The following is a 19,390-nucleotide window of genomic DNA, read 5'->3' on the forward strand; positions in this document are numbered from 1 at the left end:
CCTCCCCGGCACGGCACGGCCTTCACCGAAGGAGGGGGTTTATTGCCGAGGGTCGCGGGGGGCACGGAGGGGGAGGGGGCGCCCGCTCAGGGGCAGGCGGAGGGGGGCTGGAAGGCGCGGAAGCGGTCCTGCGCCCGCCGGTGGGTGAGCAGCCGCAGCCGCATGGTGTCCAGCGCCCGCTCCAGCCCCGGCTCCTGCGCCAGCTCCACCACGTAGTCGTTGGCCTGGGGAGAGGGAAGGAGGACGAGGGGGTGGGGGGGAGCGGTAGGGGGGGCCCAGGAGAGCCCGGGGGCCCCGTGTGTCCCCCCCCCCCGCCCCGCGCTTACCAGCTGGAGGGAGGCCAGCATGTAGCGGCACACCTCGAAGGGGGGCTGCCCCGCCACCAGGCTGGCGAAGGACCGCCACCGCCCCAGCTCCCCGCAGCCGCCCGCCAGCGCGTCCCCGTAGCCGTGGATGTCGAAGGGGGCTCGCTCCTCCTGCGGGCAGAGCGGGCTCAGGCGCGGGGAGGGGGGGGCTGACGGCCCCCTCCCCGCCCGCCCCGGCCCCCCTGCCCGCCCCGGTCCCTGCCTGTTCCTGCAGCAGCGGCCCCATCCTCTCCTCCCAGCGGCGCACGTGCTGGGAGAGCTCCGTCTCCTGCGCGTACTTCTGGGAGTTGGCGATGAACAGCTCCTGCGGGGAGAGGGGAGAGGGGAGAGGGGAGCGGGGGCACCCCGGCACCCTGCCGCTTCCCCGCCTCGCGCCCGCCCTGGGCCGGAGCCCCCCGCCGCCACCGCCACCGCCGGTGGCTCGTCCCCGTGCCCCGTCCCCGCACCGTCCCTCCGCCGCGGGCGCCTACCACGTTCCTGCGCACCAGCTCCTCGTAGCCCAGCGAGCTCAGGTCGTGGGGGTCTGCGGGGCGGGGGGGGGCAGAGCGTCACCAGCAGTGACACCGTGCGGGGACAGGGGACGCTCCCACGGACGGGGCAGGGGCGTTTGGGATGGGGGTACGGCAGCGGCCCCCCGGCTCACAGCACAAAGCCGTGGGGCTTGTGCCCGGGGGAGGGCGCTTGCCCGCCGCCCCGCAGCGCTCACCCAGGGCTGCTTCCTCCGGCAGGACGTCCTCGTGCTCCGCAAAGTCATCTGCCAGGAGGGGAGACCCGCTCAGTGCCCCCCCGGGGCCCAGCAGCCCCCCGGGGCCTGGCCCCATCTCCACCAGGGCCACCCGGCCACCGCGGGAGGGGACGGGACCCCCGGCTGGGGGTCTCCGGGGTGCAGAGGTACCCGCTCCTTCGTGGCACTCAGCCCCGCGTTCCTCCTCCGGCAGATCCAGCTCCTCCTCGCACGGCGGCGGCGGCGGCGTCCACGGCGGCCCCTGGTAGAGAACGGCTCTGAGCCCCCCGCGAGGGGCTGCACAGCCCCCCAGTGCCGGGGGGGGGTGGGGGGCATGGGCAGGGGTCCCGGCGAGCCCAGCTGCCCCCGGCCCGCTCACCGCCCCGCTCCGCAGCTTCCTCTGCGCCGCCGCCCGCTCCTTCAGCCGCTTCCAGTACAGCACCTCCATGTCTGGGGAGAGACGGGGCGCAGGGGCCTGGGGAGTGCTGCCCCGGGGGGGCTCGGCTCCTCCAGCCCCCCCTCCCTCCCCCCGGCACGCCGAGGCTGTCGGGGTGCCTGCCCGGGACCCCCTCGCGCAGTTTTGGGGCTGCAGGCCGGCGCCAACGCCTGCCCTTCTGTCTCCGTCGCGCCGCCGCATCCCCCCAACCCCGGCGCGGGAGGGGCTCTGCAGCCGGCGCGGGCGAGGTTTGGCCCAGCCGGATTTCAGGGCTGCTTTTTGAAAGAGGAGCAGCCGCGAGAGCTAGAACTGCCTCCGTTCCCAAACTAGAACGTCCCCCTCCGGCCCCGCCGCCCGCACGCTCGGCCGTGAGCTCCCCCGGCACAGCCCTGCCGCAGCGAGCCCCTTCCCTCCTGGGTATTTGCCGCGCTCTCGGCTCCCCGGCGAGGCGTCCTGCCGCTTTCCAGCCCAAAAAGCCCCCCCGGGCAGGCCGTAGGGCGCGGGGCACGGCAGCGGCAGGTGGGGCCGAGGGGCAGTCAGAGCCGCAGGCGGGGAGCGAAACGGCACCTCTCCGACAGCCCCACCGCGCCCGCTCACCTGCGAACGTCGGCCCCTTCCTCGCCGTTTTCCTGCTGTCGGCGGCGACGTCGTCGTCTGGGGGAACCAGAGAGGATCGAAATTACGAACGGTCGAAGGTGCCGCTCCTGTCGCAGATGATCTCCCCCTTTCTCCTCGGGGCCTCGGTTGAGGTACGAGCCCGGGCGAGGAGATGGAAGGCGATTCGCGTCCCGCTGGGTCGGTGGGACGGAGTCGCCTGGGCAGCTCCAGCAAGAGCAGAGCAGAGCAGAGACCGCAGCTGCTGCTGAGCGGGGCTGGCCCGGACCCGAGCACCCACAGCGGAGGGGTCTGGGCGAGGCCTTTCCCGGCAGAGAAGGGTCCTGCCGCGAGGCCGGCCGGATCACGGCCACGGCGGAAACGCCACGGCCACGACACTCACAGGCTGCGGAGAACCATTTCACGAAGTCCTGGAGCTTCCTCGGTCCCTTCCTCTTCCGCTTGCCACCGACCACGTCGTCCAGGCCGTGCGGCACCAGGAAGGGCCTCCCTGGGGGCGGACAGAGATCGGGAGCCCTGCGGGGCCGCGGCTGCCAGGGCCCGGGCGCGAGCGGCGCCGGGCGCCACGGGGAGAGTCCCGTGCCGCTGCTCTAAGCGCAGCCCAGCCCCCCCCGAGGGCCCGGGACGGGGCAGCTGCCCCTCTGCCAGGCCCCTCTGCCCAGCGCGGCGCTGGCAAAGACCCGCCGCGGCTCTGGGGACGCCGAAGGACAAGCGGCCGGGGAACCGAGCCTTCCTGCCCCCGCGCAGGCGGGCCCTGGCCTGTCCCGGGCAAAGCGAAAGCCGGGGCGCAGCCCCTCTTCCCCCGCTCCACCTCCGCTACCTTTCTTAAACGGCTTGTCCTCGGAGTCACCGAAGGGGTCGAGGCTTTGCCACGGATCCAGCATCTCCTGGCAGAGGAGCGAGCACAGAATGAAGCCGGCAAAGCTCTGGGCAGCTCTGCTCCCGGCAAAGCTCCTGCAGCTCCCCGGGGTGGGCGCACGGGAGCCGCCTGGCTCGGGTCACCCCACCGCCGGCACCGGCACGGCACGAAGCACGGCGGGGACGTCCCGGGGCTTCCCGCGGCGTCCCACGCGGACTCGGAGAGGCTCTCCGGCTCTGGGCCCCCCTACCTTGATGCGGGCTTTGGGGTCCTCGGCAGGGGCTCGCTCCCGCAGCACGTACCCCTTCGCCCGGGGCGCGCTCTGGCAGACGCAGAACGAGCCAGTGAGTTTCCCGCGGCACCGGGCAGGGAAGCGCGGGGCGGCGGGGAAGGAGCGAGGCACCGCCGCCACGAGCCCCTGCCCACGCCTACCCTCTGCGCCTCGATGCGTTCTTTAGCAGCCGGAATCATTTCCACGTCGTCCTCCAGGACCCCAGGCACGTCGTCCTCTCTGCTGTAGTCATCGTCCGGTCCTGCGGCACCTGGCAGGGGAACCAAACGGTCAAACGCCGTAAAAGCCTCTGGGATCCCCCATTTCCAGCCGTCTGCCACCGAGTTCCCCGCGGACTTTCCCTCGTCACGGCCGAGGGGCCGGCTGAAGCTGCCGAGAGGAGCAGACCGCCTCGAGATAGCAGAGGGCGGGAGCATCCGCCCGAACACGCGCAGCCCTGCCCAGCCCGGCCGGGCACGCAGGCAGGGAGGACAAACGGCCGGATCCCCCCCAGCCCGCCGACCACGTGCGGCTCACCTCTGTCTTCAGAGAAGCTGAGTGCCTGGACGGGCGCCCCGCCGCCGCCAGCGCTCTCCCTCCCGCCGCCGAGGACGCAGGACTGCGCTCCTGCCGAGGTGACGGAGGCGAGAGGTCCGCAGCCGCCCCGGCAGGCAGGGCCCCCCCGCCGCCCCTGCCCACAGGAGCCCCAGCCGCCGGCGCCGACGCAGAGCGGCCTCGGTGCTGCCCCTTCCCACCGGCCCCGGCGAGGCTGCCGGCCGCGGGCAGCCTCCCCCCCACGCCGGGGAGCGGGCAGGGGGCAGCTCCGGCCTCGGCGCCCTGCCCTCGCCCAGCACCCGATCGTCTCCGGCGGCGCGGTTTTGCCGGAGGCAGGCGGCCAGCGGAGCAGCCCAGGGTGCCTGCCCCCCGGCCGGCAGCTCCGCAGCCATCCGCGCCCCGAGCCCCCCGTACCTGCCGCTCTGCCGGGGCTGCCTTTGCGCTGCCGGTCCTGCAGGCAGGTGGGGGAGAGGCCTGCCAGCTCCACCAGGAAGGCTCCGGTGGTGTGAGGGGTGCACGTGTTCATCCGGAAATCCTTCCGGCTGGCGAGGATCTCCCCTTTCCGGCTGAGGGCAAAAACCCGTCAGGGGACCCCCGAGACCCGGCTCTGCCCTGTCCCGCTGGGAGCCCGGGGAGGGGGGCACTGGCCCACCTCGGGGAGCCCCGCTGGGGTGTCCCCAAAGCCCCCCTGCTCCGGGGGGGGATCAGCCATAGCGGCTTCTCTGCCCCAGCAAAGTCCTGCCGGGGTTTCCCAGCGCGGCCCCGGCTCGTCGCTCCCCCGGGGCCTCCCGCCCTGCCTTCACCAGAGGACTCCGCGCCTCCCAGCTCCCCGGGGCCCGCGGGGCCTGGTGCTGGAGCGTGTCCAGAGAAGGGCAGCGGGGCTGGGGAAGGGTCTGGAGCACAAGGCTGATGGGGAGCGGCTGGGGGATCTGGGGTTGTTCAGCCTGGAGAAAAGGAGGCTGAGGAGAGACCTCATCGCTCTCTACAACTGCCTGAAAGGAGGGTGTGGAGAGGTGGGGTCGGTCTCTTCTCCCAGGTAACAAGAGATAGGACGAGAGGAAATGGCCTCAAGTTGCGCCAGGGGAGGTTTAGACTGGATATTAGGAAAAATGTCTTCACTGAAAGGGTTGTCCAGCACTGGAACAGGCTGCCCAGGGCAGTGGTGGAGTCCCCATCCCTGGGGGTATTTAAAAGCCGTTTGGATGAGGTGCTCAGGGACATGGTGTAGTGGTGGGCTGGGCAGTGTTAGGTTTACGGTTGGACTTGATGATCTTAAAGGTCTTTTCCAACCTAAACGATTCTGTGATTCTGTGATTATCCTACCCTCCTGCCGTCCAGTTCTAACTGGGAAAGCGCTGCTTCCTCAGCTAAGGCATGGGGAAAGCCCGACCCTACTACAGCAACGGAGGGGGGCCCAGCTAAACCCGCAGGGGCGGCTGAGGGGCACGGTGAGGGGGGCTTTCACCTCAACAGAGGGTTGTCTCTCTTCTCGGCCTCTTCCGGGGGGACCAAAGACATCGGAGTCAAGGGAACAATGTTCACAGCCTGGGAAGGCAAGGCGGCGGGCAGGACGGACCCCGGGGAAGGCGCCCAGCATGGCACAGCGCTGCCGGCCAGCACCGTCCCCGCAGAGCCTGGCCGGGAGGGTGGCTGGCCCCCGGCGCCTGAGGGGTTCACCCGGGGAAACCCCGACACGGGGCAGGAGAGAAAAGGAGGAAAACGGCTTCTCTTACGTTGGGCTGATGATCCTTCTTCATGTCCACGTTCGCCTGGCTGCTGTCCCTGATGTCGTCCAGGGAGAGGAACTGCTGAGAGACCCCCACCAGCGGTCACCCCGAGGGACCCCAGCCGGAGCGGGGGGGGATGGACACGGGTGGGACAGAGCCAGCGGAGCTGCAGCTTTTGAGCTGCTGTGGCAGGAGAGGAGCGGGGCTGAAACGTGCAGCACTGCGAAGGCAGCACCCGACGGGCAGGAGGAAAGCGAGGAAGGAACTGGGAAGGCGCCCGCTGCCATGGGAAGGGCCCGCTCGCTCCCTGCCCTCCACTCGGCTCAGCCCAGGCAGCTGCCGCGCCGCCGGGGGAGAGAGTCCCGAGAGACAGCCCGAGTTAAGGACGAAGAGAAGGAAGGCTGAGCCCCGGGGCGGCCGGAGGGAGGGCCCCACACGCAGCGCGGGGGGCTAGCTCTTCTCCAGGAGGGCTGCGAGGTGGCAGGTCACGTCCCTTGGAGGCTGGCACGGCAGTGTCGTGACAAAAAGCTCACCGAGTGCTCCTGCCGTCCCTGGGGCAGAGCGGGGAGATGTGGGGCTAAACCCCCCCTGCTAGGGAAGAGCAGGAGGGCGTACGCAGGAGATGGCAGCCGCAGCGCCGGCCAGAAAGGGGGGAGTCCCGGGGGCACCCGTCCCGCCTGCAGCCCCCTCGCAGCCCGGCAGCCGAAAACAGCTCTGGCCGTGCCCACAAGCCACCGAGCGCTCCGCTCCCCACGCCGCGACGGGGCGCAGTCGCCCCTCTCACCTCCTCCTCCTCCTCAGCCCCAAAGGTCGCGTCGGCGTCTTTGCCGTCCTGCCCCACGGAGCTGGGCTGTTTTTCCCGCCTGAGTCAGGGAGCAAAACACGGGGTCAGGATCTGCCCGTGGCAGCAGCGAAAGGCTGGAGGCGAAGCGGCGGCAGGTTCCCTCCGGCCCCGCTGCAGCATCTCTGAGCACTACGGGCAGCACGGAGAGGTCAGCGCGGCCGGACGGCCGTGCCATCAGCGCGCTCCCCTGACGAGAGCGAGCCAACACGCTCCCGGTGCTCCTCTGCGCCTGCCCAGGAAGGCGGTGGGGGGCTGCAAAGGAATCGGGCCTTGTGGGAAGAGGGGATCCAGCCTGCCCGACAAACCCCATCTGGGACAAAAATCGTCCTGCCAATGCCAGCTCGGAAGCTCTGTTACAGGAACAGGAGGGAACGTTTCACTTCAGTCCCACAGCACGGAAATAATTGTCAGAGACTTTGGGAAACCCCCTCAGCAGCTTCACGTTACCCCAGCCCAAGCAGAGAATCTTTCAGGTCCTCTGCCTCGGCCTCCCCAAACGACTGGCAACATTTCCTACGAGCGGGGCTCACGGCTGGGCAAAGCAGAGGCAGGACAGTTCCCTCCAAAAGCTCGTTTGCGTGCTTGGAGCCAAGCAGTTGTTTGGGGCGAGGTGCAGCACAAAAACCTCGTCTTCCCCCAAATCCCCAGTCCGAGCGCAGACGGGAGGGTGCCGTTAGCTGACCTCTCCTCAGCGGAGAGCGTGTTCAGAGCCGGCGCCGGGCTGGCAACAGGCAAGTTACGCAAGGCAGCTTGAGAACTGCAGCTGCAAGGGCAGAGCCCCGCTTTCAGCAACAAGGGGAAAAATAAATCACAAGCTGCTTTGCCACACGGGACGGTTTCTTGCCCGCTAAGATTTACTCTGCAGGATGCTGGAGACTGCCCTCTCCTTACGCAACAGCAAAGCGCTGCAGCAAGAAAACCGCAGGATGATGCCACTGGAAGTCGCGTGGGGATGAGCATCGCCCCCAGCCCTCTGGGCTGAAGCAAGTCCCAGCAGGAGACTTTCCTGCAGCCACAAAAATCCTTCTGCTTCAAAGAACTCTTTACGGGGCTGGAGACTGACGCTGCAATAGGTTTGTTTGGGGTATTTTTTTAAAGAGACGATTGCCTAGGGGTGGAGGGCCCCAGTAGCAGAAGTGGGATCAGGGACCTTCCCGCAGGCTCCCACTGCGGGTGGGGCAAGGCACAACCTCGTCCCTAAAAGGGGACGCGCAGCTCGCACGCTCTCGGGCCAGGAGCTACCGAACCTCGGCAGGAAGGAGAGCAGGGAAGGGCTGGGGCCGTGCCGCAACGCAGAGGGCAAGGGCAGCGAGGCAGAAGCACGCGGCAGCGTTTTCTGCCAAGGCGGCGAAGGCGCGCTGGAAGACGGCAGCCCTGGCAAAGCTGCCTGCCCGGGGTGGGGGGAGCTCGACTTACTTTTTATCGGAGATGAAGTCGAGCGTCTGGTAGACCAGGGAGTAGAGATACTCCACCTGCAAGACAGGGGCCAGGCTCTTGGAGAAAGAGGAAGCAGCTCCCAGAAAAGCTACTCCGGCTGATGCCGGGACGAACCACCCCCCTCCTCTTATCTCCAGGCAGCGAGAGTTCAATTCCTTGATAACCTTGGTGTTCTTTTCGCTGTCTGAGCCGTTCTCATTTGGGGAAGCGAGGTTTTTGTATTCCACCCTCTAGAGAGGAAAAGTGCTGAACAGCAACATTCCTGCTCTTTTCCAGGCTGCCAACCCCAACGCGTACAAAGGGACTGAATTTAGGAATTACAAAACCAAACCCTTTCATATCAGTTAGTCGCTATTATGTTCGAGTCTTTCAAAACCCGTTCCCCAGAGCAGCCCCCGTGGAGCTCGGCCTCAGGACCACCGGCTGAGGGATCGCAGAACGGGAGACAGGACCGGGGCCATGACGCGGCAGTCGCCGCCGGCTTCCTCACCTTCCTACTGTAGACGCAGGCAGAGCCCTGGATCAGCAGGGCCGCTTCTATGAAGTTCATGGTGGTTTTGCCGTTGTCAAAGGAAATGCAGATTTGATCCAGCTGCGAAACACGCAAAAGGAGGAAAACGAAACGCCGATTCGCAGACTGGATCTCTCGCACAGCGAGGGGGAAGAGGGCGTCGCCCCCAACCTCCCCGACCCGGCGCAGGGGACGCGGGGCCCCCCCTTACCTCCTCCAGGTACTCCCCGAGCTGGGCGGCCACATCCACCTCCCAGTTCTTGGTGAGGTCGCGGATGGGCTGCAGGAGGTGCAGGAAGCGCGACTCCACCTCCTCCATGGCGGCAGCTCCCGGCGGAGGAGCTCACGGCCCGCTCGGCGGCCGGGCAGACCCCCGGGGTCGTTTAATCGGGCTGAAACCACCCGTTTCTCGGCAGACGGTCCCGCAGGTGATGCCTGAGGGTGGCAGGTCACCTAGAGGCGGGCGCAGCTGATGCCTTGTGATAGCCGGCTAGGGCAGAAACCTGAAGTCAACCGGATTTCAACAGAATTACAACTTTTCAGTAAACATAGAAACACAGAATCGTTTAGGTTGGAAAAGACTTTAAGATTACGGAGTCCAGCCATTAACCTGGCGCTGCCAAGGCCACCACTACACCATGTCCCTAAGCACCACATATATATGTCTTTTAAATACCTCCAGGGATGGGGACTCCACCACTGCCCTGGGCAGCCTGTTCCAATGCTGGACAACCCTTTCGGTGAAGTAAAATTTCCTAATATCCAGTCTAAACCTCCCCTGGTGCAACTTGAGGCCATTTCCTCTCGTCCCATCACTTGTTACCTGGGAGAAGAGACCGACCCCACCTCTCTACGCCCTCCTTTCAGGCAGTTGCAGGGAGCCATCAGGCCTCCCCTCAGCCCCGCAGGACAGCGGAACGGCCCCAGGCCAGCGCCAAGAGCCCACAGCCACCTCACGCCATCCCTGGCCTCCCCAGGCAGCCGCAGGGACGCTGGACGCAAAACCACCGGCACAGCCGAGCCGCTCCGGGGCCAACGCCCGCAGCAAGCCCGCCCGCCTGCCCGAGAGACGCTGCCCGAGCCGCGGAGCTCCCCGGGGGCAGCGGGAAGCCGAAGCCGAAGCCGAAGCCGAAGCCGAAGCCGAAGCCGAAGCCCAGCCCCAGCCCCAGCCCCAGCCCCAGCCCCAGCCCCAGCCCCAGCCCCAGCCCCAGCCCCAGCCCCAGCCCCAGCCCCAGCCCCAGCCCCAGCCCCAGCCCCAGCCCCAGCCCCAGCCCCAGCCCCACTCACCAGGCCCCGCCGGCAGCCCCGGTCCCCGCCGCCATTTCGCGCTTCCCGCCCGACGTGACGCGCGGGGCGGTGCGTGCCGACGCCCGTGCGTGCTGACGCAGCGTACGCGCTGAGGTCGCGCGCGCGGCGCCCTGCGGTGCCGGTGCCGCCATGGGGGAGCCGCCGCGGCGGCCGCGGTCGCTGTTCCTGGCCGGGCTGGCCGCCGCCTACCTCGCCGCCTTCGCCTCGCTCTACGTCCAGATCCCCGGTACGGTGGCGGCGGGGGGGGGGGACGCGGGGAGCGGGGGGACGCCGTCCGTCCGCCCGCTCGCTCGCTCGACCACCTTCCCCGGGCGGCGGGGGGCCGCGCAGGGCCTGCGGGGGGCCGGAGGGCCGGAGGGTGAGGTAGGCCCCGCCGGAGGCAGCGAGCCCGGGCTGCGGTGGGCGCCGCTCGTCGCGGGGCCGGGATGCGGCCAGTCCCGGGGTGGGGACGCGGGGAGGGCCGGGCCGGAGCTGCCGCCCTCCCCCGGGGTCGCGGGGTGCCCGGTCCCGTCCCCCCCGCCCCGCTGCGTGCGGGGCAGGGGGATGCGGAGCCCCCGGGGGCGCGGGGCTGACCCTGCCTGGCGTCCCTGCGGCTGCCCCGGGTAGGCGGTGTCTCCGCGGTCCCGCTGCCGGGCTCGGCTCAGCCGGTCCTGGGTAGCCGCTCTCTCTGTGCCCGCGGCCTCCGTTTCCCTACCCGGGGGCCAGCGAGGGGCCGGGGCTGTGCCCTGCCGTGAGCACCGGGGGGAGCGGGAGCTGCCGAAGCCAGGCGTCCTCCATGGGGAGAGGGTCCCCTCCCTCCCCACCACCCCGGGGGGGGTCTGGGGGCTGCTCCAGACCCTCGCACCCCCCCCGCCCCGAGCACCGAAGCAGAGCTCTGCCCGCACGGATGTCCCCTGCCTGCAGCAGGCAGGGCCTTCAGCTCCCTTCCACGTGGCCAGGCTGGGTCTGGCAGCCACCGGCTTCCACGTGGGCTCTTCCCATTGCTGCTCCCTTCCCAGTTTCATGAGGACACTGGGAAGCCAGTTTGCAGGGAGAACTAGCTAGACCCCCCCCGCCCTCTGCCAGCACCTCGACGAGCGGGGGGCTGCCGCAGAGACTTCGTCTCTGCGGCAGCCCCCCGCTCGTCGAGGCGCTGGCAAGAGTGGGCTCCCAGTTCCGCCACCCCAGATGTATAGGGCTGTCACCCGCTGTCACCCACTGTCACCGTCCCCTTTTCCAGGGCTATACGGGAGAGATGGCATCCTGCCGGCCCGCAAAGTGCTGCGCCTGAGCGGGAAGGGGCTGTGGGAGCAACTACGGGATTTTCCCACCTTGTTGTGGCTCAGTCCCCACTTGGGTTTGGATACGGAGCTGGGGATGGAGCTGCTCTGTCTCCTCGGCGTGCTCGCCTCCTTCGGCGCCTTGCTCTTCGAGCCCCTGCGGGACAGCCTGCTCTTCGCCCTGCTCGGGGTGCTCTACCTCTCGCTCTACCAGGTATCAGATCACTGGGGTTGTGGGGGGCTCACGGTGACCTGGAGGGGTCAGAGCTGGGACTGAGGAGGGCGGGGGGGTGACGTTCTTGTGTTACCATCGTCCTACGAGCTCCTGGCATGCTCAGCTTCCCTCACGAAGGTGCTGGCAGCTCCCTGGCTCGTGTGGGGACATCCTGCCCCATCCCTGCTCTGCTTCTCGGCGCCTTCCCTGGGATAAAACCCCCCCCAGCCTCGCCTGCACAGCCGATTCCTGCACCACTGTGGGGGTAACTCCATCCCCTGCCCGCCCACGGCCTCCCCGGGCCCTTGACCCAAGTGCCGGGCCCTTTCCCCGTGTCCCTGCCTGGCTGCACGAGAGCTCTGTGCCCCCACGGCCTCAAATCTGCCCTCCCGAGCCGTTTGTGCTCGCTGCCGGGGCCGGTGGCTTCGTGCGGAGGAGCTCGGGTGAGTCAGAGTCTGCTAGCGCAGGTGGCGGGGGGAGGAGAGTTTCTCTTCCCTCTGAAACCAGGGGAATTAAAGAGGAAAAAACCGCCCGTGCTTGGAAATCCCTCCCGGGCTGGGCGGCTGTTACCCCACGGGGCGGCTCTCCCACCCTGCCTGCCCTGCCGGAGGCAGCCCGGGCGGCCGGCGGTGCCGGCAGCCCTCGCCGGTCCCTCCTGCCGGGGCTCGGGCCGCATCCAGCACCGGTGGCTGCAGGGGACGGTGTCGGGAGGCCGGGAGAGCAAGGCTCCCCGTGGGAGCGGGGTTTGTTCCGTGCTGGGGGGCTGCCCTGCAGCGCCGTTACCCCCGTCCCCTCTGAACTGCTCACAGCCTCCCCGGCACACGGCTGTGCCCCACGGGGAGCCGTTGTGAGCAGCTCCCCTCGCGTGGGCAGCCCCGCCGAGCTGCGTGGCCCGTGTTTGGGGCCCGAGGAGAGGCAGGGTGGGAGCCGGGGCTCCAGAGTGACTCGCTGCCTCGGCAGGGAGAGGAAGCGGCACCCGCGGCCGCCGTGCAGGGCCGGGAAGCCCTGGGTGACTCCCACCCGTGGGGACTCTGTCTCCCGGCGTGACTGCTGTGGCATGCGCAGCTCCCGGCCCCGTGTGCCAGCCAGGCCTTCCTCTCCTCGCTCCCTTTTAAGGTGATGCTGGAGAGAAAGTCCCTGCCCCTCCCCAGCGCCAGCCTCCCTCCGCTCCAGCCCTCTGCCCGGCTGCTGCGGGCAGGAGGGGCAGCGCCCCGGGGCCGGGAGCAGCAAGGCAACGTGGAGGTTGAGGCCTCTGCTCTGCTCCTTGGCGTTGGCCGGTGGTGGGAAAGGGGCGGCCAGCGGCGCCAGGAGGGATCTGTGGCCGCCCCTCGGCCCTTCTGCCCCCTCTCTGTGGGGCGGGTGCGGGGAAGGGTCTGGGGGGCCAAACCCACACCTCTGGCCTGCCCCGCTCACCGCTCGGTTCCCTCTCTCCGCAGGTGGGGCAGGTCTTCCTCTACTTCCAGTGGTAAGTCGGCCCCACCTCGGCCCTTCCGGCGCGCCCGCCCGCAGGGCCGAGCCGGGGGGGGCTGCCGCGGGGGCTCCGTGCCGGGGGAGCCGTCCTGCCCCTGCTGCAGCCGGGCCGCGGCTTGCCCAAGCCCCGGGGCGGGGAGCGTCGCGTCCCCTGCGGGCGGCGGTGACCCGTCTCGCCGCCCTCGGGAAGCGGCGGCGGGCCGGCCAGCCCCTCGGCACCCCGGGGCCTCGGTGCCGGCGCGGCGGGACAGAGCCGGCTGCCCCGAGGGGTCTGCGTCCCCGGGGTGGCGGTGGGGGACAGCGGTGTTCCCCGCAGGGACAGTCTCCTGCTGGAAGCGGGTTTCCTGGCGGTGCTGGTGGCCCCCCTGCGCCTGCTGAAGTGGCGGTCCACGGCCTGGCGCGCCCACGACGGCGTCACCTTCTGGCTGGTGCGCTGGCTCCTCTTCCGGCTGATGTTCGCCTCCGGCGTGGTGAAGCTGACCAGCCGCTGCCCCACCTGGTGGGGGCTCACAGGTGAGGGGGGCTGCGGGGCATCACGGGCTTCGGGGCACCCCTGCCGGGCGGGGGGAGCAGGAGCGTTGCCCCAAGCTTCAGGCTGTGCCTCCTGTGCCCGTGGGCAGCTGCTGCCGGCACCTCTCCCGTGTCGGGCACGGCTCTGTGCCGGCTCCAAGCCGTGTCCCCGCGCCCCTCCCCGCACCCCTGACCCCTCCTGTCCCCCCAGCTCTCACCTATCACTATGAGACCCAGTGCATCCCCACGCCAGGCGCCTGGTTCGCCCACCAGCTGCCCGTCTGGTTCCAGAAGTTCAGCGTGGTGGCCACCTACGTCATCGAGATCGCTGTCCCGCTCCTCTTCTTCGCACCCATCCGCCGCCTCCGGCTCTTTGCCTTCTACAGCCAGGTGGGCGGGCAGGGGGGACCGGCTCAGCCCCCGGGCAGGACGGGCTCCTCGCTCTGCAGGACTGGCAGGACTGCCGGCAGGACTCCCCCGGGTGCTGGGGTGGCCACGCTGCTGGCGGCGGGGTGCCCGATGTCCTCTGTCCCCCCGCACGGTGACAGCCCAGCCCTGCCTTCGCTCCTCCCCAGGTCCTGCTGCAGGTCCTCATCATCCTCACGGGTAACTACAACTTCTTCAACATGCTCACCATCGTCCTGGCCTTCTCCCTGCTGGACGAGGAGCACGTGGGGCGCTGGCTGGGGCGCAGCAAGAGGAGGCATGCCAGCAGTGAGTCCCTGGGTGCCCTCTGTGGGGAGGTGGGATCCCCTCTCTGCCGTCTCTGGAGTTGGGGAAGGGACAGGCCGCCGTCGCTGACCGACCCTGTCCGGGTGCGACAGCAAGAGGCGTCGTTCCGGCTGCCCGCAGCTGCCCTCTGCCTCGGCGTTGCGACAGCTGCTGCCGGCACGGCCGCCTGGCCTGCTCCTGGGGCGGGGGTCCGTGCCTGTGGGGTGCCGGAGCCGGGGCCACCGTGAAGCAGCGTGTGGGCTCCGGGCGCAGGGATGCGCTCTGAGCGCTGCCCGCTTGCCCTCTCCCTGCTTGGGCTCTCGGGGCACAGTTTGCACCCCTCCGTGCAGCGGTGGGTCGGGCTCGCCGAGCCCCCGGCGTTCAGCGGCCCTGCTCTGCCGCAGCCTGGCCCCCCAGCCTGCGGGCAGTCCTCTCCGCCCTGCTGGAGCTGAGCACCTACGGCTTCCTGCTCTACTGGAGCGTCCAGTGCTTCGGCCTGGAGATCAACTGGGAGAAGAGGCTGCTGGACTCCAAAGTGGGTACGTCACGGCCGTGCCCGCGGGGCTGCCTGCCCGTTGTCCCCACGGCCCTGCACCCCCCGGGGCGGGAGAGGCTGCTCTCCGACCCCGCGGGTTTTCCTTCGCTCCAGCCTTCACCTACCACGAGTTCACGACGTGGCTGCGAGCGGTGACCCTGCCGCTGGTGGGGCTGGGCTTCCTCTCGCTCTCCTGGGAGATCCTCTCTGCCATGTACAGGTGGGCGACGGGGGGTGCTGGGGATCCCCCGGGCCTTGCCGCTTGGTGGCGAGAGCTGAGCAGGAACGGGGCGGCCGGTGGGGGTGGCCTGGTGCCCCCACCCCCCCTAAGGGTGCGATTCGTGCGTGGAGGGACGCTCGGATCTCGTGGGGTGCTCGGAGCCGGGCGAGGGGCTGGACCCCGGGGCCGCGCGGGGTGGGTGCCGTGCCCGGCTCGCGGGTGCCGGGTGAGTTGGGAGGGCTCTTCCTCCGCAGCGCTGGAGCAGGGCTGAGCCCTCCACCGCTTTGGGCACGGCGTGGGCGGCTCTGAACCCCGCAGCTCACGGCCGGAGCCCCGGACCGTGGGGCTGCGCAGCTCTGACCCGTCTCCTTCCCCCCCGCAGGTGTGCCTGCGTCCGCGGCTGCTTCTGGAAGTTCTGGGCCACGCTGCAGTGGGCCGTCTTCGCCACAGCAACCATGGGGATGTTTGCCATCAGCTTGGTGAGCGGTTGGGAAGCGTCTGGGGGGAGCAGGGGACAGCGGAGACTCGGCCTGGGCCCCCCAAGCCGCTCCCAGCCGTGTGACGGAGCCGCTCTCTGCCGTTCCCCAGGTGCCTTTCACCTACATCGACTACGAGTCCAACGGCAAGCTGTGGCCCGGCATCCACCAGATGTTCAACGCGGTCGAACGCTTCCAGGTGGTGAACTCCTATGGGCTCTTCCGCAGGATGACGGGCGTCGGGGGGCGGCCCGAGGTGGTGCTGGAGGGCAGCTATGACAAGCAGACCTGGACGGTGAGCCGCCATTGCACAGCATCACACGATCCTTTAGGTTGGAAAAGACCTTTAAGATCACAGAGTCCCACTGTTAACCTGGCGCTGCCAAGGCCACCGCTACACCATGTCCCTGAGCACCTCATCCACACGGCTTTTAAATACCCCCCAGGGATGGGGACTCCACCACTTCCCTGGGCAGCCTGTTCCAGTGCTGGACAACCCTTTCAGTGAAGTAAAATTTCCTCATATCCAATCTAAACCTCCCCTGGCACAACTTGAGGCCATTTCCTCTCGTCCTATCACTTGTTACCTGGGAGAAGAGACCGACCCCACCTCTCTACAGCCTCCTTTCAGGCAGTTGTAGAGAGCGATGAGGTCTCCCCTCAGCCTCCTCTTCTCCAGGCTGAACAACCCCAGGTCCCTCAGCCGCTCCCCATCAGCCTTGTGCTCCAGACCCTTCCCCAGCTCCGTTGCCCTTCTCTGGACACGCTCCAGCCCCTCAATGTCCCTCTTGTAGTGGGGGGCCCAAAACTGAACACAGCATTCGAGGTGCGGCCTCACCAGTGCTGAGTACAGGGGCACGATCACTGCCCTGCTCTTGCTGGCCACTCTATTCCTGATACAAGCCAGGATGCCATTGGCCTTCTTGGCCACCTGGGCACACTGCTGGCTCATGGTCAGCCGGCTGTTGACCAGCACCCCCAGGTCCTTTTCCGCTGGGCAGCTTTCCAGCCACTCCTCCCCGAGCCTGCAGCGTTGCATGGGGTTGTTGTGACCCAAGCGCAGGAGCCGGCATGGGGCCGTGTTGAATCACGTTCAACGATGGCGTTTGGCGCCAAAGGGGCTGCGGGGAGAAGGGCTGCGCTGCGGCCAGTCGGGTGAGGTGGCCGGGGACAGGCGCTGAAGTGGAGCCAAGTGTCCCTGTCCCGCTGGCCTGGTCCCCTCTGGGGCACGTGGCCGTCCCCGGTGGGCTTTGTCCCTCTGGAAGGAGCCGATGACCGCGGGAGGTGAGGGAGGCCAGTCTGGGGGAGCTGTGCCCCCGGGCCAGCGGAGCTAGGGGAGACCCCCTGTGCTGGTCCCCACATCTGGATGCCCCCCCCCCCCCCCCCCAGCCCGCTCTGCTCCCTGCCCGCAGGAGATCGAGTTCATGTACAAGCCCGGGAACGTCAGCGTGGCCCCCGCCGTGGTGGCCCCGCACCAGCCCCGCCTCGACTGGCAGATGTGGTTCGCGGCCCTGGCCCACCACAGCAGCAGCCCCTGGTTCACCAGCTTCGTCTACCGCCTGCTGCAGGGCAAGGAGGAGGGTGAGTGGGGCTGGGGGCCGCGGGGCAGGTCGTGCCGGGGGCTCCCCGGGCCCGATGCCGCGGCAGAGGCAGCCCGAGGCCCCCGCGGTCACGCTGCGGCAGAGCCCTCCGTCCCGCGCGGTGGCAGGGATGGAGGGGGCTGCCTGGACTGGACCCCCAGAGCGGCAGGCGGGGCCGTCTCTGCCCTCCGCAGGGGGTCTGCGCTCCAGGCCCTTCCCTGGGGATTCGGGGCCGCCGGGCTCCAGCCCAGCGGCGGTTTGGGGTTGTCCCCGCGGCGAGGGGTGCGGGATCCCGGCGGGGGCTAACGCTGCGTCTCCGGCAGTGATCCGCCTGGTGCAGGTCGACGAGTCCCGGTACCCCTTCAGCGCCCGGCCCCCCGTCTACATCCGCGCCCAGCTCTACAAGTACTGGTTCACCGGCAGCGCCGAGGGCAGGTGAGCGGGGCCGGGACGGGCGTGCCAGCGCCTGCAGCCACGCTCTGCTCCCCAGAGCTGACGTGAGGCCGCAGACGGTGCCGTGGCGTGTGCCGACCGTGCCGGGGCGGCTCGGGGGAGCCTGAATTTGGGAGCTGCTTCTCCCCTGGCTAATTGGCTCATTAACTCGGCGCGCGCCTGCAGCTCGTCGGCACCCCGAGCTCGGCTTTGGCAAGGCCGGGGCGCTGCCTGGGTGCACCAGGGCCGCGCGGGGGAGGCAGGGGGCCGGGCGCTGAGGTCTCCCGTCCCGCAGCGAGGGTCCCGCGCCGTGGTGGCGGCGGCAGCGCGTGCAGGAGTTCTTCCCCACCGTCTCCCTGGGTGACCCCGCGCTGGAGAGCCTGCTCGGCCAGCACGGGCTGAAGGTAGGGCCTCGCGCCGCGGCCGTGCCGCGCTCCCAGCCGCCGGCGGGGCCGGGGGACGGCCCTGACCCCCCTCCCTCGCCCCGCAGGACAAGACGCCGCTGAAGCGCTCGGCGGACGCTCTCCTGCCCCGGCTGCTGCAGTCCCTCCGCCAGCTCAGCCGCCCCTTCTCCGGCCCCGCCGTCCTCTGGTCCCTGTACCTCGTGGCGGCCACCGTCTGCCTCCTGCGAGCCCTGGGCCGCCGGCCCCGGGGGGGCTCGCCCCCCGCCCGCCACAAAGGCCCCAGGCGCGGGGAGCCCGCGGACCGAGGGGGCGGCGAGAAGAACGGGCAGGTACGGAGGAAGGAGGCCAAAGAGGCGGAGGAGAAAGGCGAGGGCCGGGCCCGGGGGGCGGCCGACGGCCACGGCGATGGCGTCCGCGGCACCAAGAAGAAGAAGTAGCAGCGCCTGGAGCCGCCGGCCCAGGCCCCGTCTTCCACCCACTGACTGCTGGCGCTGCCTGCGGGCCCCGCTGCCTCCCCTCCTCCCGCCTGCCCGCCCCTGCCTGCCCCCCGGCGCGGGGGTCCCCGGCTGGGGCGCAGGCAGCCCCCCACCCCTGCCGTAACGCCGCCCACCCCGGGGCGAGCTCGCTGCTCTCCCCAGCCAGTGCCTTCGCAGGCGGCGCGGTCGTCGCTCGTGGACGGCAGAGCGGGGCGGCTCCGTCACCCGTGCCCGGCTCCCCCGGGCCGGAGCTGCCCCTCTGTCCCCCTCGCCCCGTCCTGGGCCCCGCGGGGCTGCGGCGGGGTGCTCCACGCCGCGCGCTGGCGGGAGCGGCTTTTGGGCAGCCGCAGCGAAGCGGCACGCGCCCTCCCGGTGATCCTGCCCGGCCCCCTCGGCTGCGCCCGTGCTCGGGGCAGTTTGGGGTGCTGCCCCCCCCGCCCCCCCCCAGAGCCCCCTGCCCCGGTGCGAGGGCTCTGGCTGTAACGTGCTTCCCGTGGGCTCGTCGGTGAGCTCGGAGGTTTCCTATAATTTTCTAAATAAAGCCTTTGACATTCCAGCCCCGCCGCTCTCCCTGGGGCCGGACGGGCCAGAGGAGGGGTCCTGCCCTGGCCCTTGTCCTTGTCCCCCTGGGGAGAGGTGACGGGGGGGGGGACACACACAGTGCTGGCCCCCCGCCTCTCCCCCGCTGCGATCCCTTCCCCAGCGGGGCCGGGGGCCGCCCAGGCTGCGACTGGCACGGGGGGGCGTGCGTGACAAGCGGGTTTATTAGGTGGCCGCGGTGGCCCCGTGGCGAGGCGGCCGCTCCGGCAGGGCCCGCGCCGTGGGGCTGGGGTTGAGCGTGGGGTGCTGCGGTGGGGGGGGGGGGGGAGCTCGGGGGTCCCCGCTCACCAGCAGAGCTGCCCGGGGCAGTACTTGTCGATGAGGGACTGGTAGTAGCCCCGAAGCTGCCGCACGTCGGGCAGCTCCTCCTGCTTGGTGTAGAGGTCGAACTTGCTGCGGGAGCGAGGGCCGGGTCAGGGCCGGGGGGCTGCTGCCGCCCCCCCTCCCCGGGCCCTCGGCCGGGCCCCCGGCCCCCCGCAGCCACGCACTTGAGCTCCCTGACCCAGGGCAGCATGCGGAGGTCCTCCTCGGCGCAGAGGTGCAGGTAGTCCCCGTGCGCGTGCCAGGGGTAGAAGGAGTGGAAGCGGACCATGTAGAAAGCCTTTGGGGACGCCGTGGGGACGTGCCAGCCCGGGCCGGGGCGCTCGCCCTCCCCGCGGCCCCGGGGGTCGGCCCCGCGTGCCCCCCGGCCCTTACCTCCTTGGGCAGGGCGAAGCCGTTGAACTTCATCACGCGGTACATGTACTCTGGGGGCAGAGGGGGCGTGCGGGGACGGGACGGGGCTGGACCCCCCCGGGAGCCGCTGCCCCCCGCTGCAGCCCCCCTGCCCCCTGCCAAGGGCTCGGGGCCCG

The 19,390-nt window shown here is 70.0% G+C and overlaps 2 protein-coding genes across 5 annotated transcripts; one reads left to right on the forward strand and one right to left on the reverse strand.

Annotated features, from left to right (window-relative positions):
- Nucleotides 1–40: 40 nt before the first annotated feature.
- Nucleotides 41–9,756, reverse strand: NCAPH2 (non-SMC condensin II complex subunit H2). Its single transcript, XM_075508948.1, has 21 exons — nt 9,632–9,756; nt 8,556–8,834; nt 8,324–8,425; nt 7,813–7,868; nt 6,337–6,415; nt 5,559–5,630; nt 5,291–5,370; nt 4,240–4,391; nt 3,808–3,897; nt 3,432–3,541; nt 3,250–3,321; nt 2,961–3,027; nt 2,523–2,630; nt 2,123–2,179; nt 1,469–1,539; nt 1,261–1,351; nt 1,072–1,119; nt 836–888; nt 568–669; nt 327–476; nt 41–224 (listed from the first exon to the last, which is right to left on the reverse strand). Exons 2-21 carry the CDS (start codon nt 8,661–8,663, stop codon nt 87–89), a joined length of 1,806 nt encoding a protein of 601 aa, XP_075365063.1. The 5' UTR covers nt 8,664–8,834; nt 9,632–9,756; the 3' UTR covers nt 41–86.
- On the forward strand, nt 9,745–18,495 carry LMF2 (lipase maturation factor 2). Of its 4 annotated transcripts, none has more exons than XM_075508046.1 (14): nt 9,745–9,878; nt 10,872–11,125; nt 12,562–12,590; nt 12,912–13,108; nt 13,317–13,495; nt 13,681–13,819; nt 14,167–14,355; nt 14,466–14,571; nt 14,954–15,050; nt 15,160–15,342; nt 16,460–16,628; nt 16,951–17,062; nt 17,355–17,463; nt 17,550–18,495. In XM_075508046.1, the coding sequence occupies exons 1-14, from the start codon at nt 9,782–9,784 to the stop codon at nt 17,898–17,900; spliced, it is 2,211 nt and encodes a 736-aa protein (XP_075364161.1). In that variant the 5' UTR covers nt 9,745–9,781; the 3' UTR covers nt 17,901–18,495. The 4 variants fall into 4 exon arrangements, with proteins under 4 accessions (XP_075364161.1, XP_075364248.1, XP_075364328.1 ...); XM_075508133.1 differs by having other exon boundaries at nt 14,221–14,355; XM_075508213.1 differs by having other exon boundaries at nt 17,246–17,463; nt 17,550–17,690.
- Nucleotides 18,496–19,390: the final 895 nt, after the last annotated feature.

This window comes from Mycteria americana, chromosome 1 (genome assembly GCF_035582795.1).
Source record: "Mycteria americana isolate JAX WOST 10 ecotype Jacksonville Zoo and Gardens chromosome 1, USCA_MyAme_1.0, whole genome shotgun sequence".
Taxonomy (NCBI): Eukaryota; Metazoa; Chordata; class Aves; order Ciconiiformes; family Ciconiidae; genus Mycteria; species Mycteria americana.